Genomic DNA, 18,514 nt, shown 5'->3' with positions numbered 1-18,514 from the left:
TTAACCACCATCGTAATTTTCTGTATAATACTAATAGTTTTCAAGAATTTCCCCATATTCTGCATCTGGTTGCTACCGCATTTATGTTCCAATATTTAAGTTATGATATTTAACCAATGCAAGTTCTTCTTAATGCAAGAAGCAAATACAAAAAAAAAATTTTTTTTTTTAACTAAAATAGGGTTAGACTTCATTTCTCAAAGTCTGCCATAACATCTCATGGTGTCAGTTACCACTATGAGTAATATCATTCAAGTAATAAGTAATCTGATTAAGTAAAAGCTCTCAAAAGAGAAGTTTAAAATAAGAGCTAGGGAGAAAAACTAAGTATGAAAAATGAAAAAAGTGAAATAATTTTACTCAAATGAAATTAGATTTGAAAATAGCTTCAAAAAAGTCTTTTAAAAAGACAACTGAAACTTCAGAAATGAGTTGACATTTGCAGGGGGGGGTGTACTGTGGGTGGAAACGGCTCAGGGTCTTGGAAGGAACAGCATCTGCAAAGGCAAAAACTGTGTCCCTTCACAACACAAAAATCTTTGCTTTAATCAGATGACTCTAATAAACCTTACTTGTTTTGTGAATTCTGAAAAATGTTTCCACTCACCCCACCTCTACCCCACTGAAAGCTGAAATCAACCACAACTCATCCTTTCCCCCACAAAGTCCCCTGATTTAAAAAGGGGGGGGGGGATTAATACTGAAAACTGTTTTCAAGTTCAATATCATAGTTTTGTAGCAGATGTATATAGAATATTATTCAAAGGATTTTCAGAAATCTTTCAAGCCTAGAATCAACTAAATGGAAAATTCTGAAGACTTTTCACATTTATACTTACAAGCCATGCTTGAAACATGGTGTATCGAAACATGATGTTTCAGAATTGCCGTAAGAAATTCCACTCCCTTGTTACCAATTTCCGTTGATAAGGCAAAGTGCATATTAACATAGTGCATTGTATCTGGTTTATGTGAACACAAAGCCCCAAAACCAGATCTCCCCTGGCTGATAGTTGGAAACCATTACAAAATCCATTAAACCATCTCAGTAAGCAAGAGAGGAAAGGCCATTTTGTGTTCAGTGACCTATACTCAGCCCCATGGATTATGAAGCAGGCAATGTAGTGCCTTTTTGACTCCATATCTGATCTCCAGGGAGCCAGAGCTCAACTCTTTCCCGGAGAAAGTCTGAAGAACACATTTCACCAACAAAAGTGGATAGTAAACACTTAAAAGTAGTTTTAAGAAGAGAGAAAGAGAAAAATGAAACATTGGGGATGAGGAGTGTTAAACCTGTTATTATTTGAGCTTTACGTAGCCTATAAATTTCCTGTGTAATTTGTGGTTCCTATAAAATGTAGTATAAAAAGCAGTTTCAAATTGTGATGTAAACCACACGGCTTTAAGACGACCCAAGAGGAGAACATAAACTGTATAGACCAGAAGACGACGTCCCTGGCTTCCAGGGCTTTTCCGATACAGATGGGGGAGGGGGAGCTTTTCCTACCCTATCTGAATACATCAAATCCTTCTACATTTTTGCGTCTACAGAACCATAATGGATTCTTTAGCATGTACTCTCCACACAGTTGTGTCGGCTCCCCGGCTCGGAGAACACAGACAATTCTCCTCAGGACCACATTCCTGACCCAGTTCCTCAGCAAAAGAGAGCAAACCCGCCTGCACGGCCCTCGGGGCTCCGGGCTCCTGCCTCGAGGACACCGAGACTTGTTGCTCCGGCGGCGGGAACTCACCATTATCGACCGAACGAGGCTCGCCCTGCCCACGAGGTGGACGGCATGGGCTCGGACACGCCGTCCCGGGCCGCTCGTCCGGCGCGCGGGGGACGGCGCGGCCCTGCGAGCGTCTGCGCCTCGCGGGGCCGGGCCTGGAGCCAGGCTGCGGTCGTACAAAACCAGCGCCCGGAGCGCAGGGACCGGAAGCGCCCGCGGTCCGCCCTTCCGCCTCTAGAACGCGGGCGCCTGGCCGGGGAGCCGCGCCAGGCCTGGGGCGCTCGCCGGGGGTGGCCCGGCAGGCCTCGGGGGAGCATCTCTCCACCCCCGGCCGGGTGTCTTCGCCTCCCTCGGTCTCCTCCCGAGGGGGCGAGAGCAAGCCGGAGGAGGGATCCAGGCCTGGCCCCCGATCCCGGCCCCGCCGGGCCTAGCTGGAGCACAGGAGCCCGAGTCCCGTTGGCCCGACCATGCCGCGTGCGCGACCCGGGCCCGGGCGGGGAGCCAGGCCAGGGCGCCCGGTCGAGGGCACCCGAGGGCCGGGCAGACTCCCCTCCCTTCCCCGCACCCCGCGGTCTCCCCACCCCCACTCGCTCCCGGAATCAATAGTGACCGCTGATTTTTCACGACAATTGCAGCTGTCTAATTCATCAGTGAATAATTAAATCAGAAGCCGCCAGGCCTGCCGGAGCAGGGCCCGGCTTGGCGTCGGAGACTAGGGGTCTCCCCTACCAGATCCCATCAAATTGGGGGCCCAGTGGGGAGCCAGGAGGGCAGCCAGGGGACAGGCCTCGCCCTGTGCCGCTGCTGGGAGCGCGGCTCCGCGTGAGGAAGCAGGAACTCGGTGTAGGGTGTAAGCGCGCGTAGCTTGGGGATAAGCGGGGCGCTCCGCCGAGAAGCTCCATCTGGGGGCTTATTCCAGAGCCTCCTGCCCCGCAGCCTCGCGTGGGGCTGCGCTTTCCACTCTCCTCACGCTGACTTCGCGAAGGGAGAGGAAATCACCCTCGGGAGGCGATTTGCCTTTGAGGAAGATGGAGAGGAGCAGAGAGAAGCGCCTAGAAACGGCATTGATTTAGACATCAATCCTGGCCGGCTCCCTCCGCCTCCCGAGCCGCGGGGCCGCGCAGCCCCCTCCCCGAGAAGCGGCTCGCCTCGGGCCCGGAGGCCGCGGGGCTGGCGAGGGTGGGCCGAGAGCCGCACTAGGGCACGGCCGGCCCGGGGAGCCGCTCCCAGCCACCCCGCGCCTGCGGCCTCGACGCCCGCCTCTGCACCGCCGTTGCGGCCGGAGCAAGCACCGCTTCGCCGCGGCCAACAGGTCTCCCGAGTCTCTCCCGAGTCCGGAGCGCCGCCGCATCCTCTCTCGCTGCCCGCGCGGCCGGACGCCCTCGGAGCCCGGGTTCTCCAGAAGCAGCCAAACCACCTGTGTCTGGCCAGGCCCGGCCCCGGCGCTGGTCGGAGGGGCCCGCAGGGACCGTGTCCGGCTCCTCGAACGACCACGGTCCCCGCAGTTGCTAAATCGCCGCCTGTGATCCCTGTGGTCGGCCAGAGTTGCTTTTTCTTACACTCTTGGAAGCGAAACAATTCAAAATTCCAAAAGAGTGTCACCGAAGCGATTTTCCAAGATAAAATACTCCTGAAATAATCTGAATGTGCTACATTACTTTTGATAGTATTATCTTCAAAGATCAGCAGCGCAAATTCACTTAGTTATTTAATTACTTTAGGAGCTAATATACACGGAATCTAAAAATATATATACCATGTGATTTTTTTAAATAAAGAAATCGTCTGACTCGCATAAATATTTTAAACCCCTCGATTGCTTTTGTTAGTTTTCAAACAGAAATATTATCTTTGGAAATCGGAAATAATATTTCTTAAGTTTAAAAGCTGGCCAACTCTTTTTTTTTGTTCAGAACTCTGTACACTTTTTTATTTTTAACTATATCGTAGCGAGACAACTGAAATTACAGAGAAAGATTTTTAAACTCTCCCATTTTCATAGACAGTAAAAGTGCTAGGTATTTTTGTATTAATGCCTAAACAACATTGAATCCTCAACCAAAAGTGGTTACGTCGAGAGCAAATAAATGATCCCTTTAAGAAGGTAATAAATAAAAAGCGATGCCCGTGCTTACTGTCTCAGGGCAACTTGAAAACAGCTCCACTTTCAGAGAGTTAAATTTGTCCTTTCTACAATCAACTGCAACTTTTGCCTTCCCTTTGAAAGGACAACAAAAAGATTTCACGCACAACTTGACCTGAACAAAAGGACCTCACGCCAGTTTTTCTTTTGTGGGGTGACAACTGGAGGAGAGGAAAACTTTATTTTAAGCATACATGAATTGTACTTTTGGAAACCCGCTGTTAAAAGAAAATGCGACTGCAAATTCACGTGGCTCAAAATCGACGTTACAGGGCTTTGGTGGAGAGAAATAATGGGACAGGTACTAAAGGCCGGCGGGGATAAAACTCATCTTGGCTCTCAGGCTAACAAGTTGCTTTCTAAAAGTGCAACGTTCTTTTACACAAAAAGCTGTATTCCTGTGAGAGTCGTGCTCCAGCCCTCTCCCCCGTCTCCCCACTGCCCCCCCCCAAGAAGCCCTCTGATCTCTGCAGTTTCAAATCTTCAAATTCCCCTTCACTTTTTAAATTTCATTTTCCCCAACAGTCAAATTACTTCTCCCACCAGCTTCTACAGTGGTAGCAGCGGCAAAAACAGAATCAGAGGGTGGCCCCAGAGAAGGTTCTCTGGTGGGCCCCGAATTCGGGGGAAGGAAAATGTCCTGGGCAAGGTCTACAATCCCAGCACTCAATCACGGCGATAGTCACCTCCAGTCCGTACCAGAGGCCCAAGCTCTTGTTTCCGCCCAAACTCCTCCCGCGAGGCGGTCGGGGAACCAAGCCAGAACTGGAAGGGAGAGGGAGAGAAGTGTGTGTATGTATGTGTGTGTGTCCATCCCCGAGGGCACAAAAACTCCCACAATTTCCTAGCTATGGGAATGGAGGGGGAACGATCAAGGTCCGCCGACCTAGTCTCTTTCTTTAAAACTAGGCAGGAGGACGCGCTTACAACTTAGCTCTGCGGAGCTGGGGATTCTGCCGCTGCCTCTCCAGACTTGTCGCCCCAGGAGCAGGTGCTAACGCTCTTCCGGCTAGGGGTCTCCTCCTCCTCCTCCTCCCCGCCCCCAAGCCCGCCCACTGCCCGCGCCCGCACTACTGAGGGTGCGGTGGGTTTTGCTTCAGCAGAACCACCAGGCTGCGTTCGCCCCGAAGCCCTGCTCCCCACCTGCTAATCCAGGCACCGGGCTTGGGGCTGTGAGAGAACGCTCCCTCATCTGGCTGGGCTCTTGGCAGCTTCATTTTTCTTTTTCTACGAGCCCAGCTGAGGGTGGGAAGAACCCTAACACTCTCCAAATGTTCCTCCACCCCGGCGCAGAGTGTCAACCAAAAAGTTAAGGGCAGTCCCTGACAGCTCACAACTAAACTGGCGTCTCGGATTTTAACCCGATAGAGGCGGAGGAGAAGAGAGTTCACGAAAAAGGACCTATTTGGCCTCGCCACCTAAAACACTTCAACAACAACTTTCCTAGATTCGATTGGAATCTGCGAAGTGTCAAGAGAATTTCTGAGCTGAGAGACAGAAGAGGGTCGGTGGTGCTGGGCTACGGTTTTAGTTTTCTTCTCCCTGTGCTCAACCAGCCTGAGCTTTCAGGCAGAATAAAATTGAAGGTAATGGAGATATCAAACAGAGCCGCAATTCCGAAGGCTCCTTTTCCGCCACAAGCACCCACCGTCCATCTGCAAGTGTAATCACAGAGACTTGCAGTGTCTTCTTCACTAGAGGCTCCGAAAAAAAGGGAAGAAATTTCTCCGTCGTTACAAGGAACCCTCTATTATCACTATTATTATTTGTGTATAGCAACATAAGAACTACCCCCTCCCCTTAAAATTCCCCCACAATATTGAAACAGCATTTGTTGTACGATTCATACAAACGCTTGAGGCCTTTCTGGAAAACCATTATCATTCAATGGCTAGAAAATTGCTCTCCTTCCTTTAAAAAAAAAAAAGGCTCAGCAGCAGCTACGACCGACAACAAAAACTTTCTCCTGCATAATCCTCGCCCACGGAATGACAAAGAAATGATATTGACTTACCCCTGAACGGATGAAGTGTTTGATAAGGGGGGGACTTTTCTGAAGATTTCTTTTCGGGAGCCACACAGACAGCTGCAATTCATGGGCGACACTGATTGCCAGAAACGCTATGGATTGGCATGGGGTCTGCAGCTCTCAGATCCTGATCAATACCCCTACACTCACGCGCCAGATGGTTTGGGGAAGGACAAAAATAAAATAGTCCAAATCAACCCACCATTATGTCTTTTTGTATTGCTCTGATAAACCTAGTTGTAGCACAAATGTGTTCTCCCAACACAAAACCTTCCTCAGGATTTTGAACATTTGGGTAGAAATAAGCAGCCCCTCTGTTCTTGGGATTTGGGCTGTGGTTACTGTTGTTTAGTGGAAACAAAGCTGTTGGGCCCCTTATCCAGACTAGGTTTACTTGTGGTCTATGTATTTTTTTGTGTGTGAATAATTTATGGGGTCTCTATTTTAATTGAATGCTCACCTTTCTCTCCCTCCCAGATCCTAAAAAAAAAAAAAATTGAATGCGAAAATACATATGAAAATCTCTGGCAGTAAAAATTTCCAGTCTATTCCTGCAATTACTAACTCAAGTTTTTTTTCTTTTATAATGCAATAGCTTACATTTATTGTCAAAGCTGCATTTTATTTACAGATTTCTTTTGACCTATTTAAGTGTCTGATTTTGAAGAAAATCAGACCTGCGGATGTGGTAAGTTAAGAAATGGATATCCTGATCCTGATATAACGGCTGGTGCAACTGTTTGTCCAGATTCTAATAGTTGTGAACTAGCATGCCTGCTACCATATTTCTGTAGAGTCTATTTGTGAATCAAATACTGAGGGGAAGGGGGACAGGAGTGTAGCTTCAAATTTTTTTTTTTTAATTCTGAGTTACACAACTTCTGAAGGTCAGAGTATGTGTGTAAACAAGGGGCAGTTAGAAAGCAACTCTTCCTTTTATTTTCTTAGAGAAAGAAACATCAAAGATATTTTGAAACATATTTGAAAATCTTACTAATACTGATATTCTTAAAATTATCTTCAAGTAGAAAACATTTTTTCCTTTTTAGAAAGAAAGGGAAAGGGCAGGCAAGACTAATTTAGTAAAAATTAGGATGCTGACTAAAAAATGCACATTAATTTCCTTTTGAAATGGGTTTTAGGTTGACATACAAAACCTCAAACCATCATTAAGAAAAACAACGTGAAAAATCTGCTTTAATCTAGCCCAATGAAATTATACACAAAGAAGCCAATACGATTTCATGATTTCCCTGAGATCGCCAATATTGATCGAGGGAAGGGGGAGGGATGGTGGGAGAGAAGGAGGAGGGAGAGAGGGAGGGAGCGAGGCTGCAAGAATATGCAACTCACCTTTCAACTCTCCAACACGTGACTGCTCCCAGGCACTCCAAAATGCAATTCCCAGGAGCAGATGTATCTTGGTAGCCTGGTAAACGAGTTTATCATTTTGAAAAATTTTTTTAATGGCCATCTATATACTCAGCTTTCTGTATGGAGGCAGTGCCTACTCAATGTCCCAGCCTGGGGTCACTGGCCACTCTTCAAGCCTGAAGCCAAGGCAGGGAAGGCTGTGTTCAGCATTGGGACATACCAGACTCTTTCTCCAGCCTTGCAGCTCTCTGGCCCTATTTCAGTCTCTGAGCACTCCTAGACCAACAGGAGGTTGCGCTCTTGTGAACTTTTGTTCAACTCGGTAAGTTTTTCAAACATTAACTGTTTCAAATTATCCCAAGTATCCAGCTGCCATATATAAGGTGGGGAGTGAAAAGAGAGACAGTAGGAGAGGGTTGAGGGGGAGAGGAAAGACAGAGAAACAAAAAATTCAGTTATTTTACCCGTCTAATTTTGTGACATTAAAAATGTGTGCAGCTAGAGAAGTATATCTAGCGAAGTAGAGGAACGTTCACTTTCTTACCCTGGCTTTGATAACACAAAGAAGCAGCTACTTGAAAGAATAATTGGCAAGGTATTGGCCAGAGCTCAATGAAGTTGATCTATGAATAACGTCACTGTACATTCATGTGACAGGATGGTGTGGGAGGGGGTGGATTTTTTTTTTTTTTTTTTTGGCTCTGTAGCTAGAAGGGAAAGGAGGGCAGCCGCAAAAGGTCACCAAGACTAAGACCTATTTTCCAAATGAATCAAACCTTTCTCTAGCACCAGGAAGGCACATACAGTATTCCAGGCTGTGGGTCCTTGTTTTCTTATCAAGTTTTCGCTAACAGCTGGAAGTGGTTGGTGGGGGCTGTCTTAAGGAGACCCCCTGCTCTTCTTTTGACAGCTGATCAAAAGAAAATAGGTCACGCTTCTCAAACTTATGTCCACCCTGTCCTTAATTACTGTCTCTTTAAACAAAGGCAACATCTGCGCAACCTCAGCTAGCTTGAATCTTCGGAGGCAAACAGAGCGCAACCTGCTTTGGAAGAATCTGTTACTTTTAAGGGTTTCAGTGCCGGGTAGCTCCTTGTCTTCAACTACCCCTCCACCCCCACCCAGGCCTCGGAAATCTCCACCTCCTTTGCCGCACCTCCACTTCCACTCCCCGACCAAGGGTTACCAAACGGAAATTCTGGAGAAACAAAGATGCAGTTTTTAAAGCTGGGGTTTGCGAGCGTTCTAAAACTCGCCAGGGTTCTGGTCTTTTCAGAAATAAATTTTGGATATACAGATGTCGGCCGAGGGTCCGTGTCATCTGCCCACAGCCGCAACCTGGGGCGTTCCTTTCTTGAGATTCGAGTGTGTGTGTCTGTGTGTGTGTCTGTGTGTGTGTGTGTGTACGCACGCGCGCGCGGGCGCGATCGAAGAAAAATCCGCGGGTGTCGTCCCGGACGGTTTACGTACTCCCTGCTCCCAGGAGAAGTTTGCTCACTATAGGCTTTGGCAACAATCTTGCCGCCCCCCACCCACCATCACTTCTTTAGAAGTCGCTAACGGGAGGAGCACCTTGAAACCGCAGCTCCTAGAGTTCTAGTTTTGTTTTGCAATCTAACAGGGCCCTTCTGAAACCTCATAACTGGGAGATTTATGAGCTCGCCAGGTAATTAAATGATGTTATTGTGTTAACTTTGCTTGGATTACGGTGGCCCGCGCCGCCTGTGGGCTTGCGTCGCCGGCCGTAGCTCCAAGGCAGCGAGGGTACTGGGGTTCCTTTCGCCTGGTAGATTATGCATGCCTTGGTCTCGGAAATTTACCCTGCATTAGAATACAGAAGCGCCTGCATTTTAAAAGGGTAAACTGCTGGCTTTCAGATAGAGACGCTTGGGAAGTGGCTTGGTAGGAGACTTGGGTTTGTTTTTTCACAGTACAGACTGGCTTGCAAGCCTCCAGAAAAGCTGTGGGGTGAGGCAAAGGGAACTAAAGCAATGCCCTTTTCTACAGATCGCAGCTGCACAAGAGGGACACAGAGCGGCATCTTTAACATAATTTCTCTCCCTCGCTCGCACTCTCGCCTCTCTCTCCCCACTACCCCCTCTTCCCCTCCCTCCCTCTCCTTGACGTTTGATTCTAGTGGCAAAGGAGGAAAAAAAGGCACAGAGCCGTCAGCCAAACCTGAAACGCATGGCCCCGCCCCCTCCTTAGCCATTGGTAGCTGCACTCAGGAGGCCCGCCCCCCAGGGCAGCAGCGCACTCAGAGTGGCTGTTTGCGACGCCCATCGGGCGCTGCCCCGCCCCGGGTCCGGGAGGCTAGGTTGCCTGCCCCGGCGAGCGGCAGAGCCCTTCTGGACAGCTCCCGCTCACCCAAACAGAAGACGTCGGCGCCGGAGCGGGCTCGGACATGGCGAGGCAGCGCGCCGGCCCGAGCGGTGGGGCCCGGTGATCCCTCCCTCCCTCCCTCCCCCCTCCCCTCTCCCGCTCGCACGCCCCGTCCGCCCCCACCCCGCCCCCACCCCGGGCGCGCCCGCCTGCCCGCCCGCAGCCCGGGGCGCACACCCGCACGCACGCTCCCCCTCCACACACTCACGCACTCCCGCACCCTCCCCCGCTCCCGCGACCGAGCTCCGCCACGCTAGCCTTGCCAGCCCGCCGGCCGCCCCCGCCGCCCCCGGGCCCCGATGGACTGAATGAAGGCTGCCTACACCGCCTATCGATGCCTCACCAAAGACCTAGAAGGCTGCGCCATGAACCCGGAGCTGACAATGGAAAGTCTGGGCACTTTGCACGGGCCGGCCGGCGGCGGCAGCGGCGGGGGCGGGGGCGGGGGCGGCGGGGGCGGCGGCGGGGGCCCGAGCCATGAGCAGGAGCTGCTGGCCAGCCCCAGCCCCCACCACGCGGGCCGCGGCGCTGCTGGCTCGCTGCGGGGCCCGCCGCCGCCGCCAACAGCGCACCAGGAGCTGGGCACCGCGGCAGCGGCAGCGGCGGCGGCGTCGCGCTCGGCCATGGTCACTAGCATGGCCTCGATCCTGGACGGCGGCGACTACCGGCCCGAGCTCTCCATCCCGCTCCATCACGCCATGAGCATGTCTTGCGACTCGTCCCCGCCCGGCATGGGCATGAGCAACACCTACACCACACTGACGCCGCTCCAGCCGCTGCCGCCCATCTCCACCGTGTCGGACAAGTTCCACCACCCGCACCCGCACCACCACCCGCACCACCACCACCACCACCACCACCAGCGCCTGTCGGGCAACGTCAGCGGCAGCTTCACCCTCATGCGCGACGAGCGCGGGCTCCCGGCCATGAACAACCTCTACAGCCCCTACAAGGAGATGCCCGGCATGAGCCAGAGCCTGTCCCCGCTGGCCGCCACGCCGCTGGGCAACGGGCTGGGCGGCCTCCACAACGCGCAGCAGAGCCTGCCCAACTATGGGCCGCCGGGCCACGACAAAATGCTCAGCCCTAACTTCGACGCGCACCACACTGCCATGCTGACCCGCGGTGAGCAGCACCTGTCCCGCGGCCTGGGCACCCCGCCCGCGGCCATGATGTCGCACCTCAACGGCCTGCACCACCCGGGCCATGCTCAGTCCCACGGGCCGGTGCTGGCGCCCAGCCGCGAGCGGCCACCCTCGTCCTCGTCTGGCTCGCAGGTGGCTACATCGGGCCAGCTGGAGGAGATCAACACCAAAGAGGTGGCCCAGCGCATCACCGCCGAGCTGAAGCGCTACAGCATCCCACAGGCGATCTTCGCGCAGAGGGTGCTGTGCCGGTCTCAGGGGACTCTCTCCGACCTGCTCCGGAACCCAAAACCGTGGAGTAAACTCAAATCTGGCAGGGAGACCTTTCGCAGGATGTGGAAGTGGCTGCAGGAGCCCGAGTTCCAGCGCATGTCCGCCTTACGCCTGGCAGGTAAGCACAGAGGATCTCCTGGAGCCCGGCTGCTGTGGAGAGGGCTCCAGGTGCTTGTGGCCCCAGGTCAGCGCGCCTAGCCTCGGTTCTTTCCTCCTTTCCGCTACGCACTTCCTATTTTCTCTCGCCTTTATTTCTTCTTCTGTCATTTCTTCCTTCTTCTCCCTTCTTCCTTTTCTGTTCTTTTTCTTTTGCATTTTCATACTTCTCTTCCTTCCTCCTTGACTCCGAGCTTTCATTGACCGACCCCCCTCCGCCACATTTCATTCACCCTCCCCTGAATGTGCCAATTTTACCCCCTCTTTCTGACCTTTCCTAGTTGTGGGATAAGGGACAGGGTGCGCGGTATCCACTAGGAGCCTTCTCTTTAGAGGACTCACAGAGACCCAGGATTGGCCTTTTTCAAAGCCCTGTGCACTTGAACTCTTGTTTAGACAATACATTTCAGTTTTCCAGGCTGCCTGGTTTCCCTATATGGAGGTAGTTAAGGGGCTTTACTCTTCAGAGGGGAAAAAAAAAAAACAATCTCCGTTCTTCTCCTACCCACCACATCAGGCAAACTTGTTTAGTTATTAGCAGGAGTCACAATCTTGACCGCGCTCGGGGGAACGGGTGGCTAGGATACAACAGTGCTTTCCAGGCTCATCTCCGGCCTTGGCGTTGGTGCGGGGAGTTTCTGACCGAAAGAGCCGGCTTGGGCCAGTTCCCGTGTCACTGCCTACTGAGAGGGGAGGGTGCAAGGACGAAGGTTGGGACTAACACATTCACCTATAGGAGGATGGGGGAGGAAAAACTAAGAATGGAGAGCTCCCTGACAAACTCGCCGGCCACCCTTGCCCGGCTCCCAGCTTTTGCTGGGATTTGCCGAGGTTTGGCTGGACTCGGAGAGAGGGTTGGGCGCTCGTGAGGAGAGGTGCTGAAAAATTAAGATGCAGGTTAGTTAATGCATCTTGGCCACGGGCTACAGACTCCGCCTTTGCATTAAACGGACGCTGATTGTGCGCGTAGCGCGGCGGCAGGGAGGGCAAGCTGCCCGCGGGAGGGGACGGGTCGACGCGCTGGTTACATTGTTCTGGAGCGGGCTTGGTTCTTTGTGCCTCCTCTAGCGGCCGAGCCGCGAGGTACAGCCCTCTATTGTTCTAGGAGCACAGATACCTCCTGTGTGGGCGGCGGGAGCGAGAGAGAAAGGCGCAGCAGTGGCTGCGACTGGCACACAGTTGCGCGCTTTTGTGCGCGCAGACCCAGCGCAGTGTGCGTGGCAATTGCACTGCCCCCAGGACCTAGCCGTGGGTCCAGAGAGACAAAGTGTCCAGGCGCCCCACTGGGGAGGACACAACAGTACCCTACTGCAAGTCTGGATGGGCAGTTTCTCTTGGACTGAGGCCATCTCTCCGGATCCGCGGGGAACCGAGGGGACAATTCATAGTGGCAGTGATTTACATTGGTGCGGAAAGTGGGATGTGCGTTGTGTGCGGCCGGCACGGTTCGGAGCCAGCTATACACAACGCGCTTCCGGAGCCACAAGCTCAGGCTTCCTCTCCGGCTCCCTGGGGCTTTCCTCACACTGCTGAGCCTGACTTATGGGGTGCACTCTACCGATACCGGACGGCGCTGGGGGCGTGTTCACCCAGGCTTGGGGAGGGGGCGTTTCCACTCTGACCGCCTCCGCCTATGCCCGCCGTTGGAGGATTCCTCTCCAGGCAGTAATCGCCACTCAGTATTGATCTGAAAAGGTAAAGAGTAACTATCCCCCAAAAAGCTTCCCCAAATCTATGGACTCCTGATACTTTTGTGTGCGTTTAGTAATTTTTCTCCTTTAGCTTACTCTTCATTCTCTATTACAATTTGCCCTGGTTCCTAGGAAAGATTAAGCAGTGAATAGAGGGCAGTGATGAGAAACTGGAGGCTTACTGACACTTCTGAACAGTATGGCACCCCTTTGTCTTGGCCCTCCCAAACTCCCCCAGTCCCTCTCAGGTGAGCTCTAGCATCGGCTGGCCTGGGCACAGGCAGCCAGAAGGAACTTGGCAGCTGGAGTGGAGGGTACAGTTAAAGGCAGGATGACAGCTATTCTATTCCAGACCATCTCAGAGCGCTGCCGCCCCCTCATGCCTGTCCTGCAAAGGACAGAGCTGGAAGGAAGGAAGGAAGGAAGGAAGGAAGGAAGGAAGGAAAAGAAATCACATGCCTTGTGCCTATGTGTGTCTGAAAGTGATATGGCAAGTAATGCTTTACCTGTTAGCCCACCTCAGACCCAAACATTGCTAGGATAAGAGAGAGTCTCCAGTCCCAACATCCACCCCAGGAAAGTCGGGGTAGGGGGGCACTCCTCAGGGGCTGGCCCCGGGAAGCATGGAGGCTTTTCCGAGGAGGGCTGAAGCCACCTCCACAGGAGACTGAAAGCCTCCTTCAGCGAGTGGGAAATTCCTGCTGAGGACCCCGCTTTGCTCAAGCATTCAAATGTGTGTCTGTTTTATTACCCCGAGTTGAAAAGGGACAAGAGCTTTAGCCTTTTTATCTGGCCATTTTATCAGCAACTACAAGTGTGTTGAGTGGCTATTATTACATAGGAGGCTTTTCAGTTTGGGGTCAGTAGATCAGTCTCTTCAGACACTGACGCAGAAGCCAGGACTGGTAAGTAGGTATTATGTGCTCAGGAGCGCTAGGGGACAGGAGCAAATGGAGAAGAAAAGCAGAGGCCTTCCCCGCCAGGAATATCGATCGGAATCCCCGCAGGGACGCAGCTGAGGGTCCACACGTAGGGCTCTGGGGGTTAAACAAGACCATGGCTCTACAGGGCTCCTGGGCCTGACTGCCAGGCCTCCAAGAGCCACCTGGGCACCTCCAGTTCGCCCCAACCAGACCTCTTTTCTCTCCCTTCGTCTCTTTTTAGTTTCCCTTTCTCTTTCTCATTTTGGACCCCTCTGGGTCTTGCCAAAGGCCCAAGCAGACAGGGCTTTGAGGGACCTCAGAATCAAGATGTCTGATTTGGACCAGCTCCTACAGACCTCACCCTTAGGCGAAGCAAACCGCCCCCGCCCCCCCACCGCGCGCAAGAGAAGCAGATCCATCCTCTCTACCCCAACCTGCCTCCCCCAGATCTCTCTCTGCGAGCCCTCCGCTTGGTTGTATCCACAGCTCAGGGTGGCATTTCAAAGGGTAAGAGACAAGACATCGGGGAAACTCAGATCCCCCCAGCGCTAGATTTCAGAGAAAGACACCAAGAGTACGATTTCGTTGGGAAAGGGTGGCCAAGGCAGCAAAGGGCTGCAACCGCGCCTTCCGCGGTTCCCAGCGCATGCTTCCGCAGGGCAGTTTGTATTTCCCCGGCAAGAGACGGCAAGGACAAACTCCCGCGGGTTTGACCATTAATACTCCCCGACTTTGAGTCCAAGAAGCCTGTGAACCAAGCACACACGAAAAACGAGGGACTGAAAAAACCCAGGCAAAACCTGGACGGGCGGCTCACGGAGGAAAATCAGGGCCTCCATGGCGGGAGTGGTTTCCTCCAACGCTCAGCAGCCAGAGCAGAGCCTCTGACGCTATAACCTGACAAGGTTTGCACCTCCCGTGACTCGGAATCCCGGGGTGGCCTGCTCGAAACCAGCCACACGTCCCGGCGGTGGGCAGACATATGGCCCTCTTCAGAGGGGAACTCCCAGCGGCCAGTCTGGAGGCAACTCTGTTCAGACAGCCGATGGCCTTTCACCAACCTACCAAGATGTTGCCTGGGCCACCTGATGCCCGCGGCGGCAGAGCTTGCCCGGGACAGTGCGCAGCGACTCCTGCCCGGGGCACCACAGGCCTGCGCGTCTTCTTCGGCGCCAGGAAAGTCATGGGCTACGCTGGCCGACTGGCATTTTCTAAGCGGAAAGGCGGGGACCTCATTGTCGGAACCTCACATCCCACCTCCCCTCCCGCCGGTCCGGCTGCCGGCCTGGCTCAACCCGTCTCCCCGAAGTTTAGTGCGGGATCCGAGCCCGAGAGACCAAACGCAACCCACGTCCGTACCGAACACAAGGTACTTTCGCCTGCTGGCTGGTCGGATTAATAATTGAAAAGCTCGCTACTGTCCTTGTTTGGTCAAGTCCCGGGTGCCTGGAGAACACCTTCCTAACACGCATCAGGGTGAGCGGGAGCGGGTGGAGAAGACAGAACGCAAGGAAAGGTAGTGAGGCCGAGCTCGAGAAGTAGCCCAGGCCGCCAGGGGCCCTCGACTCGAGCAGCTGTGCATTTATTTTTATTCCAGGCTTTCCACCGTGTGGTTATGTCACTTTCTCAAACAAATGTGTATATGGAGGGAGATCGATGCTGATAATGTTTAGAAGATTAAAAGAGCATTAATGCTGGCAACAATAACGTAAACGTGTGGACCCAGATCTCATTGATCTGGAACCTGATCCGGCGCGTTTCCAGTAAGCCCGACGGCGCGCTCTTCCCAGCAGAGCGCTCGCCAGCGCCCCCGCTCCCCAGCGCCCAGTCTCCCCGGCACTCCCGCCGCGCCGCTTTCCCTGCTCCCGGCGGGCCCACGGGTCAGGCCGCGGCTTCTCCTCGCGCGGCCCCAGCCGGCCCCTTCCCAAGGCTTTCTCTGGTCGCAGAGCTGCTCGCCCTCTCCACAGTCCCCCCGCGCGCGCGCACCGCTCCCTGCGCTCCCCGCGGAGGACTCTGCGCCGGGCTGAGTCCGCGGAGCGGCTGCCCTGGAAGGCGCCGGCGCCAGAGTCCTCCCAGCTCTCTCGTTCCCGGGGGATCGTCGCTCCCGGGTGTCCAAGGCCCTCGTCTGGTCAAACAGGGCCCGGGGCAACTTCTTTCCTCCTCCTACACCATCCAGGTAATTTGACCTACCTCTCGGCACGCGGGAACGACCAAACCCAATTTGGAAACGTCTATCAGGCTGCCACGATAACCGCGCAGCTTCCGGATCCTCGGATCCCCTCACATCTTTCCTTGTTTTCATTAAAAGGAATCATTCACACCAAAGAGTTCGCATTCACAGACTTTCTACACTGATGCATTAGGTGGGCAATTAAATGCTGCCCCAGTGACAAAGGCCTAGGCTTCATCTCTCAGAACGGTCTGCTCTGGGCTAATTGGGTCAACCAGGGAAGAATCTTGTTTCCTATAGGGGCAGGAAGGTAAGAAAATCGAACGGGGGAGGGGGGAAGGTAAGAAAATCGAACTGGGGGGGGGACCCCACCCCACTCCTTCCCACCAGCTGGAGAGAGCTTACGCTCTGAGACCCCAGACCTCAGGTGGCAGGTTTACTCTGAGGCACCTGCATTGACTGGAAAAGAAAGAACTTTTCAGCTCTTCCTTCCTTCCCCTAGGGTAGATGTCCTTACTGTGCCCCACTGGTTCACCTTGCCAAATGGTGACTTATTCTTCCAGAAGGAACACTAAGGTGAATTTTACTGAAAAGAATGAAGGAGCTGGGGTGGTAGTGGGGGTGGGATGGGAATTAAATTGTTCTGGCTTTTTGAAATTCTAAATCCTCCAATTGGTGAGAGGAGGAGGTCTCAATCTGGAAGGAAAGGAGTGTTTTCCTTTCTTCTCCAAGAATAAAATGAGAAAAAAGAAGGAGAGAGGAGAGAAGAAGAAAAATCTTTCATGGTTCTGCTTTAAAGTGTGCCAAAGGGTGAACTGTATTTCTTTCTGTCATTCCCAGAGATGGGATTCATCTTCCCACCAATGGACTTCTTAAAGAAGGGAGCTTTAATACAGCTTGCTTTCTAGTCAGAATATGCCCTACCCCCTTCCTGAAAACTACAGTTACCTGGTTCAGGTGATCAGATGCAGAAACCTAGGAGAGTGGGTGGTGTCCTTCAGGTCAGGTCAGGAAGACAACTGTCCCCCTCCCCATAACCCCCTTGAAGAGCTCCTAGGTTCTGGGAGGGGTAAGTGAGCTTAGACTCTCCTCCATACCCATCTTAGAATCCCAAAATTGGGCAGGGATTCTGGTGAATGGTGAGGGTGGGGCAGAGGGGAAACTGACTCCCCAGATTTTGTATCCAAGAGGAGAAATGTTTTACTTCCTTCCAGAGCCAGGTCTGTCCAGATGTGACAGGGCTCTGGGCAGGTTTACTTTCCCAAGCTCCAAACCTGAACCCTGAGGGAAGGAGAGCCTGCCTCTCTTTCTGTCTTCACTTCTTGGTTTTCTGGCCTTTAGTATCTGTTTCTAAAGGGATAGCAGAGGAAAGAGGTTGAAGAAGGAGGTACTGAGCCCCACCGCACTACAGCTGGTGGCTGATGTTGTCAGAAACTGTCTTCAGGAAGAGTTGTATCATGTAGGGGGATCCCTGGAGGAATGAAAACCTCAAAGGAGAAGGAGAGAGATTAAATTTCTGGGTTCTTGCCAAAGGAAGGGCAATGAGAAGGGAATAAATAGAAATAATTGCCTGGATAAAGGGCCCTGGGGAAAAGGGTGAGTATGGAGGCACCCTGGGCCTTAAACTTTATAGACAGACTCTCTGGATTATCCTCATCCCTGACCATCCCAGAGACACTCCCCCCCCCCCACCTGAGGAAAGTCACTTTCTCCAGGGGATACTTTTCTTGGTGGGGAGTGAACATTATGAAAAAGCCTAATGGGATCACTTAGGCTATCATGTACAGAGCCTGCTCAAGATGGGCTGGAGGCCCATCAGAACCCCTCTTCACCCACTCTGTCCCCCAATGTACTAGGGTAGTACATTGCCTTTGGGGAAGGCTTTTTGTTTTCCAAGTCTCACTCAAGGCAACAACTCTGGAAAATGTGCATAGGTTCTTGTAGGTGCAGGGAAAGGGGAGAAAGGGAAACTTATTGGGTAATTCAGCCCATCTGGTACCTGACAAGGTGCAGGATGGGCAAAGCAGAAGGGCAGCTGTCAACATGCATACAGAGATAGTCTTACTTGAGGAGCAGGGTTCCTAGAAGTTGTGGACATTTTTATGAAAAGCTGTCCCCACGCAAATTGCCTCAGAGGGAAAGGAGGCTCTGCATTCCACCTTGGTGCCTCTGTCGCCATTCGAAGATCCATTACTCTTCAGTAGAATGCAGACTTTGTTTGGGTTGGAAGCACACCTCCAACGTAATTTAATCAGCATCGGACTTTGGTTCGTGTAATCAAATATACATATACTTTCTCCTGCAGGAAGAAAAATAATTTCTCTGTAACTGGTATTGACTTGAAGTCATGTAATCTCTGGAAAGCATCACATTTTTAAAGGGAAAGGTGAAATTAAGAGGAAAAGAACCCACAGGTTTAGTGGTCTGCCTAGCCATTGCTAAGAGAGCCAGTTACCACCTAAGAAAGGGCTGCTCCAGTTTTAGATATTTCATTC

At 52.5% G+C, this 18,514-nt stretch overlaps 1 protein-coding gene across 1 annotated transcript in view; it reads left to right on the top strand.

Annotated features, from left to right (window-relative positions):
- The first annotated feature begins 9,969 nt into the window (after positions 1 to 9,969).
- Positions 9,970 to 18,514, top strand: part of ONECUT2 (one cut homeobox 2) — a 46,205-nt gene continuing 37,660 nt past the window's right edge. The window contains exon 1 of the mRNA XM_008705475.2: positions 9,970 to 11,197. Coding sequence (XP_008703697.2) covers positions 9,970 to 11,197 — 1,228 coding nt within the window. The remainder of the gene's footprint in view (positions 11,198 to 18,514) is intronic.

Source organism: Ursus maritimus, unplaced genomic scaffold, assembly GCF_017311325.1.
Source record: "Ursus maritimus isolate PB19 unplaced genomic scaffold, ASM1731132v1 scaffold_18, whole genome shotgun sequence".
Classification (NCBI taxonomy): Eukaryota; Metazoa; Chordata; class Mammalia; order Carnivora; family Ursidae; genus Ursus; species Ursus maritimus.
Note: the sequence above shows the minus strand (reverse complement) of the source record. Positions and strands in the feature narration are given on the sequence as shown.